Source organism: Epinephelus moara, chromosome 20 (genome assembly GCF_006386435.1).
Source record: "Epinephelus moara isolate mb chromosome 20, YSFRI_EMoa_1.0, whole genome shotgun sequence".
NCBI classification, from domain to species: Eukaryota; Metazoa; Chordata; class Actinopteri; order Perciformes; family Serranidae; genus Epinephelus; species Epinephelus moara.
Genome location: NC_065525.1, coordinates 25,635,575 through 25,645,105, shown reverse-complemented (window position 1 = coordinate 25,645,105; position 9,531 = coordinate 25,635,575). Strand labels below are relative to the sequence as shown.

The 9,531-nt window shown below is 41.4% G+C and overlaps 1 protein-coding gene across 2 annotated transcripts; it reads left to right on the top strand.

The window, feature by feature from the left end:
• The first annotated feature begins 1,132 nt into the window (after positions 1–1,132).
• lactb (lactamase, beta) lies at positions 1,133–5,683 on the top strand. 2 transcript variants are annotated; one of them, XM_050072360.1, is made up of 6 exons: positions 1,133–1,781; positions 1,905–1,971; positions 3,557–3,747; positions 3,835–4,141; positions 4,227–4,392; positions 4,568–5,683. In XM_050072360.1, the coding sequence occupies exons 1-6, from the start codon at positions 1,425–1,427 to the stop codon at positions 5,091–5,093; spliced, it is 1,614 nt and encodes a 537-aa protein (XP_049928317.1). In that variant the 5' UTR covers positions 1,133–1,424; the 3' UTR covers positions 5,094–5,683. The 2 variants fall into 2 exon arrangements, with proteins under 2 accessions (XP_049928317.1, XP_049928318.1); XM_050072361.1 differs by having other exon boundaries at positions 1,136–1,769.
• Positions 5,684–9,531: the final 3,848 nt, after the last annotated feature.

Sequence of the window (9,531 nt, the reverse complement as noted above, 5' to 3'; positions counted from 1 at the left end):
AACAAGACAACAAACTGAGGAGGTCTGTTAAAACAGCAGATTCAGGACAGAAGGACACCAGCCACCCAGCATATGGTCCCTTCTGATTCCTCCCCTCAGGTAAAGGCCTAAAGAGCTCAGACTAGCCACTTCTAAGACAGCTTTTATCCTCAGTGTAGGAGCCTCACGTCTGATTTGTGTTTGAATGCAATAACCCGCCATGCCAGTAGGTGGTGTATTGTAGTGGCTGAGGGAGGCCAGTAAGCACAGGTGCTGCTGATTGAAGGAGGCAAACAGTTTTCTACTGTGCTCGGATAAAGATTTGTATGGCTGTATTTGTTTTAATTTTGTATTGGAAAATATGGACATTACGGACACTGGTGAGTAAATGAACGTATGATAGTAAAAGGTATATATTGGTAAAGAATGTTTTTCTGAGTAGCCTACATATCTAAACAATTCAAGCACAAGCACTTTAAATGTTATGATGTGACACACTGCAAGCACTGTTTTAAATGTTGAACACCAAGCACTGTTAATGTTTCAAAGTGATTTTGGAGATTGGAAAGTTTCCATTAAACAAAATTTTTCATGGCAAATCAGTCAAGCAGCTGTTTCTGTGTTGATTTCATGCCAAGGATGTAATCAGATAACCTATAAAACATAATGATATTATTAAAACTTATCAGATGAAGCAGTTGGTGCATTTGTATCCTTCCTGGCTGGCAAATGCATTGGTTACACCTACTTAGCCAATTTGATTAATGGAGGTTGTAAAAATACTAAACAGTCCTTATCTGATTTTGAATATGATGAATGGCATCTGACTAAACAAATATTTTATTTTATTTATTTTTTGTTTGTTGTAAGGAATTGTCTTTAAATACTGTCATTGTATAACCTACTCCTAATATATAGCTACTTATGTCATTTGTATTAAATGAGATGTTATCATTTTTACCTGATCTTTTGTACATGCTCATTTTATTAATTAAGACAAAAAATCTTTTCCTGCATGCCAGATATGTGAAAGAACTACAGAAGCTGACCTATTAACGTGACTTGCCCTGTCTAGAGTGTATGATTTGCCCCTTCTGGGCTACTGTAGATGAAAATGGCGGCTTCATGGGAGAGGACTAATGGGACTAACGGCTCATTCTAAAGTGACAAAAACACAACGGTTCCTATTTTCAAGTAATTATAAACTAATGAGAACATAGTTATTATTCTGCCGATAGATGCCCCTAAATCCCACACACAGGACCTTTAAACTGTGGAGCCTCCGTCCGATCGATGTTGTCCGAATCGTGATTTGATTAATGTGGTCTGGCTCGACGACGCTAACGGAAAGCGAGTTGTTGTGAACTGGAGCTGCTCAGTCTCGGAGCTCATGAACAAGGAAAATTTGTCGTGAAGAAAAGACAAGAGAAGCAGTTTTTTTGACAATGTCGCGGTTGTTTTTGCCAAACCGTCTTTGTGCCAAATGTACCCTGCCAACAGCGCGCGGGTCTTCTTTGTTAACACCGGCGCGAGACAGTCAACAGACAAGTGTTTTTATTCACCAGCAGAGACGATATGTCGGAGGGTCTAACACAGCCGTTTTTAAACACAAGTCAAAGTCCAGGATTTGGATATATGGGGTTGGTGTGGGGATTGCTATAGCTGTGGGATTGAAATACCGAGCTGACACCGCCAACAGCTCCTGTGACGCTGGAGTAAAACCAGTACAGAGGACTGATCGATTCAGCAATGCCATAAAAGTTAGCAGAGACCTTGTGGAGAGGATAAAGGTAAGCATTGAGGTAGGCCCATGAACAGTTTGGTTTTTAATTAACCACTTTCCCTTTGCCCAGTTATTGTTTTCCCTGCTTAACCTCAGTGCCACCTGTATCAGTGTCTCCGTGTCTGTGTCTGTTGTCACTCAGACAGAGGTCGGGGCTCCAGGGATTTTGGTTGGGGTCTCTGTGGATGGTGCTCAAGTCTGGAGTGAAGGTTGGTGTCTAAAAAGTCCACTTTAAAAGCCCTTCGTGCAGCATTATTAAAAAAAATTCTGATACTAATGAAGCTAGTCTTTGCCCAGTATGATTTTGTATTGTGGGCTCTCCTTATGTCAACAGGTTAGGCCAGTGCATTGGCACTATGGCTGGCCCACAGCACAATTAAAGGCTGGTCCCGAGTTAGAAAATGTTGTAACAGTTTCCATCAAAGCAAACACTGGGGTGACAATGTTGCCTCACATTTGCCTTTGTGAAATTTGGCCAACAATGGTAGGCTGCAACCTGGAAAAAAACAAAGGCAGTATCCTTGCTACAGCAGCCGTGGGTTCGATTCATCCCCCCTCTCTCCCCCCCTTTCATACTTAATACTGTCCCATCCAAAGGGCAAAAAAGCCTCCAAAGTGACTCAGATTATTAATCAGTTCTCAAAATAGCTGCTGATTAATTTTTGTCCGTCTACTAATAGATTTACTTCGATATACTTGGTGCATATCGATGTCCCCACAAAGTTGAATTGCTGTTAAAGTTGCCCCCCCTTGCTATAATTATGCCAACACTGGCACAAGGTTTGTGGACTTGAGCTATGTAAACTGGTCGGGCCCATCACCAGTTTGGCTGGTCCAATGTTTGGCCCACAAGACTAATTAATACTGTTGCCAATGTGGTTAACAGTTCCCTCCCTTTCTCATTGGCCAGTGCCCCAGAAATCTGCCATTCTTGCCGGTGTCATGTCACTTTTGGCAAACAATTGATTGGAAGTTGCCAACCAAATTAAACATTGGCTCAGCATTGTACCAAAGAGAAACCTAGGAACAAAGTAAAAACATAACAATGAAATGAATTATTAACAAACAAATAGCTTTTAAGCTTAAGCTGTGTTTGCCTCGGAGCACAAGTGGCCCACTTAGAGTTGTCAACCTTAGTGGCATTTGTTTGTGCCATGAATCAAGCCAGCAGAATCATTTCCTGTTGTGAAATGTCCTGAAAAATAAGGCTATACACACAGAAAAATGTTGGCTCCTCAGCAGTTCTTTAAGGTGTTATATAGACCCACTGTTACACAAAGAACCCTTTCAGCCCTTGTTTTGTTCTTCAGAGGTTCTCTACTGGTTCTTCAGCTAAGTTTAGTTTAGTTTAGTCTACATCAAAATAGCTAACGGTGTATTCCAACCTCTGTGCCCCCATGTGTACAGAAATATAAATAATAATTGCTCATATTTTAAGTAAAAGTCCTTTAAAAGCATACTGATACATCCATGGTATTATTTGGTCACATTTAAGCACCCCCAGACTAAAAATATCCAAAATAATATGGTGCTATATGGCACCTCTAATAGTTCTATATAGTACTATTTGACCAAGGCGCTGTATAGCACCTTTAAAAGATGAGTGCCATACAGCACCAAAACCAGTTCCCCTATGATTACAAGCCAAAGAACCACTTTTGGGTACTGTCCAGCATCTTTAGTGGGTTTTCACTGTAAATAGTTTGAAATGTAAAGCATGAAATCCTCAACATATTCCTCTGAAAATACTTTGACATTCTTAAATGATGCATTTAAATTCTTCATGTACCTCAGGAATCGGCTATGCTGATTTGGAAAATCGTGTGCCATGCAGCCCAGACACGGTGATGCGGATCGCCAGCATCAGTAAGCCCCTCACAACTGCAGCTGCTGCACGACTGTGTCAGGAGGGGAAACTAGATCTTGATGTCCCTGTCCAGAAATATGTCCCTGAATTTCCCCAGAAACAATTTGATGGACAAGATGTAAGTTACTTGAACAAAGCGTCAGTTTTTCGCATCATCAGCAATAATATCACGCTGTTCAGCTTATGTGAATATGGTTTATTTCAGGTCACAATAACCCCCCGTATGATTATGTCCCACCTGAGTGGTATACGACACTATGAGAAGGATGCAAAGAAAGTGAAGGAGGACAAGGAGAAAGCTAAACGTCTTTTAAAGTCAGAAAAGAAAGAGGATGAAAAGAGCGCATCTGGAAACAAAGATAAAACCACAACAGAACAGAACACAAAAGGCAAAGAGACCACTCAGAAGAAAAAAGAGTTTGAGCAGGAGGAATACTACTTGAAGGACAACTTCGAAAGTGTCACTCAGGCTTTGGACCTCTTCAAGAACGACCCGCTCATTTTCAAACCTGGTAAAGCACATATCTGTTTGCCAAACTCAAATATGTGACACTGTCAATGTCTTGATGCATGCAATTGATTTTTTTACATGTGCAGGCACCACGTTTCTGTACTCCACCCACGCCTTCACCCTGCTCAGTGCTGCTATGGAGCGAGCTGCTGGACAGAGCTTCCTGGATGTCATGACGAACATGTTCCGTGAGCTGGGAATGCTTAACACTGTGCCCGAAGAGAATGACCCTATTATTTACCACCGCTCCAGGTAATCTATAATAAATCAACGTTATTCGTTTCGTTATTTATTTTGAAAAAGTCATAAGTTGCATGTCTAGTTAAAGTAGTGGAATTACATCAGAGTAGAAGAAGTTGTTTTTGATTGCACAACGTGATAAAAATCCATCTGTGAGTCCGTATTCATCGTTGACGCTCCTTCACAGATTTTATCATCTCAACAAGAAAGGACGGGTTGTGAACTGCCCATATGTAGACAACTCCTATAAGTGGGCAGGAGGCGGCTTCCTTTCCACCGTGGGTGACCTGCTGCTGTTTGGTAACGCTCTACTGTACAGCTTCCAGGTGGCTCACCTGAAGAACACTGACGGCTTACTCCCTGGCTTCCTCAAACCCCAAACTATTATAGAACTGTGGGCACCCGCTGATAAGACAGAGGCCAGCTGGGATAAGGATGGACTGTATGCCCAGGGCTGGCTGGTAGTGGAGAAACTACAGAAATATGGCCAGTGCAGGAAGCGCAGACACTATGTGTCGCACACAGGAGGCGCTGTGGGTGCTAGCAGCGTCCTCCTGGTGCTACCCAGTGAGGAGACAGAAAAGTGCCAAGGCCAGACCCCGCTCCTCCCACAGGGGGTGGTGGTCACCATCATCACTAACATGCAGTCTGTGGGACTCAACACCACAGCACTGAAAATTGCGAAAGAGTTTGACAAAGCCAGAAGCCTGTGAGAGTAAGTTGTTTACAGGAATGTGTGGGTTTTTATTTTACTGAGAAGTATTTCAGATAAACCGTGTTATCTTGTGAAATTTTGATAATACTTTTAAATAATTTTAGGAAGTTAAATGAATCTCAAACATATATATTTTTTATCCATTTTATGGATTTTGCAAAGTAAGGTCATTTACTTTTCATGATAATACTTGCCAGGGACGCCAGACTGCCACTAGGTGGAAGCAATTCACTATATTTCTATCACAGAAAGGCCACTGATTTATGCTATCAGTTTGCTGGCTTCATACAGAGCTTCATGCACTTCTACCTCTTAAAAGCTAATACAGCAACAAATATAAATGTATTTCTGCATCTGAGAGAAACGGAAACATTTCATACACAATGGAAAGAGGTCAGTTGCTGTTTAAAGCAGCACGGTACACCTGTGAAGTGTCTACGTCACATGAAGTGACTTTTAAGGCCCTACCTGAACAGATATTTCCTCATTGTGACATGACATGACACGTACGCTGTACAGATTGTAAAGCCCCTCGAGGCAAATTTAATTGTGATATTTGGCAGTATAAATAAAACTGACTTGACCTGACATGCTTTGGGATAAACCCTGTGGTGTGTCGACCTATTGTAGCTCTGTCAATAATCAATAGGGTGACATTTCTACAGTGTACTTAGCGCTGAGCCGAGTGTCTACAATCCTGAGTTAGTCTTTGGCTTTAACAAAACGAGCAATTCCACAATGAGTGTGCTGCAATGCTAGTTCATTGATGGTGCAAGAGTTCTCGAGAGTAACTAAGCTGTCAGCCGTCCAAATCTAGTTTTTGGTTTGTTTTTTCTTCCAGTTGGTTGTTGGCAACTGTTGGAGAATACTGGAAGTCCATCAAAATGAAAAGACAAACTATTGGCAATGCAGTCCAACAAGTTTTAATTCTGTCCCTACCCTCGCTGAAATGAAGCAGATTTGATGCCACCATTTTCATTAGAAGCCTCCTGGGATCTCCTGTGCCCCTGTTTTTAGATTTAAGGGGACTGATGAATGGCTTGGGATACGCTAATTATACAGACTCCCACACACAGTGTGTCACTAAGTTTGCTCTGTGTGTTCCTGCATGTCCAGCTTTGTGAGAGCCAGTTTAGAGTTTTAAAACTGCTCAGTGAAGATATTTTTAAAAAGTGAGGTCATCCTGACGAGTCCTGGCTGCAGCGAGGGGCAATTATGGTTTATGGTTGAGATTAAATTAAGGATTAGGTTAAGAGTAGGCTAAAGGTTGAGGGTAGCAATGAAGTGCCGGAGGTCAGGGTTAGAGGATAAAGAGCGTGTGTGTGTGTGTGTGTGTGTGTGTGTGTGTGTGTGTGTGTGTGTGCACACGTGGATGTGTGTGTGCGCACGTGGATGTGTGTGTGCGTGTGTGTGCAGCCTCCCACCACAAATCACACAGTCAGATCATTCAGTTGAGATCATTGCATATATTCACACAATTGCAAAAATATTTACCAATAGCATACTGAGCATAACATTAATTGATACAAGGGAGCATTTTATAATTCCATCATTCAAGTTCCATGTGTATAATAATATTTAAAATAATATTTTTAACATAGTCCAACTATGCTTTGTAAATACATTTCAGGCAAAGCACATAGATTGAAATGTGATTTAACACGAGTAACACCAGTGCCAACTTCATAGCTGTGGTAAAAAGGCTACAGTGCAAGGTGTGATTCAATTCTCACCCACTCACTTGTTTCACACCCTGTGTGTGTGTGTGTGTGTGTGTGTGTGTGTGTGTCTGTGTCTGTGTCTGTGTCTGTGTGTGTGTGTGTGTGTGTGTGTGTGTGTGTGTGTGTGTGTAAATGAATTACACCTTTCTGTAGCAAATAGCACGGACTCCAGAAATCTCATGAGACGATTAATCAGCTGTTCACCTGCTTTGGCTTTAGTTAGAGGGAAACTTTGGTATTCTCAACCTGGCCCCCTTTGTTTTTGTGTCTGACTGTGACAAATGGAGACAACAATTTTTGGAATTGGCCCACTATTGAGACAGGAAGTTCCAGCCTTAAGAGGCTGCATTGTAATCCCATTCAAAGCGCAGACAGGTTCAGATTGTTATTTTAAGTGTCTGTCAACATTATGGAAAATACCTTACAGAAAAATGGAAAGGTTTCCTAAGTACGAACTGCATGTAACCAAGGAGAAATCTCACTTTTTCCACATTGTCAAAATCCGCTTAATATTCAGCCATGATACTGAAAATATTTTAGATAACACTAAGCAACACTTTCTGTTCTCCAACACAACAAACTCTTCCTGGCACTCCTCTCTACAACTTTCACTAACCCTCCACTTTTGTTTTTCCTGCAACAAGTCACCTCTCGCGAGATTTCAGAGCGCTACCAGCGAAAAGTAAGGAAAAATATTTCCTTTTCTCCACAGGGTCCTTTGCTTTAAGTTGCCAGACACTTCTGATAACAATCTGAGCCAGTCAGTGGCAAAAACAAACACTTTTAGTGGACAAAAATTGACATTGCAGCCTCTTTTGCAGCGGTCTCTCTCAATACTAGACCATATTTAAAAAATGTTGTCTCCATTAATCACTTAGACACAGAAACATGGGAAAATACAGCCCAGGTTGAAAATACATTAGTTCCCCTTAAAGGTCAATACAACAGTTTTCCTCCCTTTCTATAGGTTGTTCGTAGTCACACCCAAAACAGTGCCACATCCAACAACACAAGTGACACTCATCTCTGAGAATTCTTTCATCGTCCCACTCCACACACAGCCAAAAGAAAAACAAGTTTACATCAGGAGAAAGGTCATACTCTTGGTTTTACTCTCCAATACTGTTGCTGATTGTTCTGTTGGCTCTGTTGCCTGGCTTTCAGCATCCTGCATGTGGACACAAGTAATGGTTATTAGCTTTAAAGAATACTTTCTGACTGAAATACAGCAAGACTTTATAACATATAAAACACTTCCACATCCTGATGCTATTTTTAGACACCCTGAGAACGTTTGGTAATCTTAAATCCGTAATGTACTTACTTGTATATGTAGTAGATAACAACCGCCAGCACCACTAAGACGAATAGGGCAACAATGACCACGGCTGCAATTAACCCTGCCTGCCCTGCATTGGTGGAACTGGTGAAGAGCTGGAACTGCTCACATCGGCTGCCTTTGTAATTTTCATTGCACCTGATTTAAAGATGACGTACAAATATATGGGCAGGCTGTCAGCACAGAGGGAATTTGTCAACAATTTTGCCATCTTATGACATCAACAGATATTCAGAGGTTCCCACATATTCATTTCTGTATCAGAGACAAATGAAAATTGAGTTTTTCATTCTACTTACACACAGGAGAGTGTATTCATGGCAGGTATTTTATAGCACGTCCCTCCATTCATGCAATAGGCCACATCCTGCCCATCACAGAGGTCTCCATGATCTACACAGACATAACATGTCAGGAAAGATAGCTCCAACAGGGCTGACCATTCACCTTTTTAAAATTATTTGTTGCTTATTCTGATGAGTTTTTATAATTACCTGCCATCATTTGGAAAGTCTTTCTCACTGCTTCCTGAGAAGAAAAGAAAAATGTATGTCTCAGAAAAGGAGCTTATCTCTCACCACTTATGGAGAGCATGGAATAACCAGATGCCAGAAATAAAAACCAAGCTGCATATATAGAGATTTTCTTGAATCTAAAAGGCAGTGTACACAAATATGGCAGTGTGAAAGATATAAATAATCACCCTGACTGATATAAATCAAAAAATCTGTCCTTACCAGCTGTGAAATCCCAGCTTTTGGTAGTTAGTGCAGGTTCCCGAGGTGAGTCATAGTGACGCTTCACAACAGCTCCTAACTGCTTTTTGTTGTATATCTGAAGACGCTGTCATGTGGGCGTGTTCCTCCCTTGGTCTAAAAAAATGTTGTGATTGCAGTTTGTCCACATTGTAAATGGCAAGCGAAACGTCAGGATACTACCTAGTGATTGCAGGTAATTTGTTAGTGTGTCACAAGTGATGTCATTTCATGGCATGTGAGCAATACATGGAAAGCTATTAGAGGTCTTAAAAATTCTCCCAGGAGTCACTGTGACCACGTTGACATCTGCATGAGCCTATCAGATCAAGACTGAGTACATTACGTTTTGTTTTTGTTCGTGGAGGTTGAGTTGCATTGTGAGACGAGGCACAGGATTGGCTGAAGAAAATCACCTGTTGTGCATGTGAGCTCAGCGTGTCTGGGTTTGGTAAGAAACAGCTGAATGATTGGTATGCAAAGAAGGCATGAATGGAATCGTGGGAACTTTTTTGTAGTCAAAGAACACATCACACCACTTCCCTCAGACAGATAATTACAGCTGTACGTATAGAACCGTTAGTACACTCATCAGCGGGTCATTTGTAATTGTTCACCGCA

What these genes read in the sequence shown, in the direction of transcription:
- lactb (XM_050072360.1), top strand. Translation starts at nt 1,425, where the DNA reads ATGTCGCGGTTGTTTTTGCCAAACCGTCTTTGTGCCAAATGTACCCTG. An exon ending in TGCTCAAGTCTGGAGTGAAG is followed by an intron (nt 1,972 to 3,556) that starts GTTGGTGTCTAA and finishes CATGTACCTCAG; the next exon opens with GAATCGGCTATGCTGATTTG. An exon ending in ATTATTTACCACCGCTCCAG is followed by an intron (nt 4,393 to 4,567) that starts GTAATCTATAAT and finishes GCTCCTTCACAG; the next exon opens with ATTTTATCATCTCAACAAGA.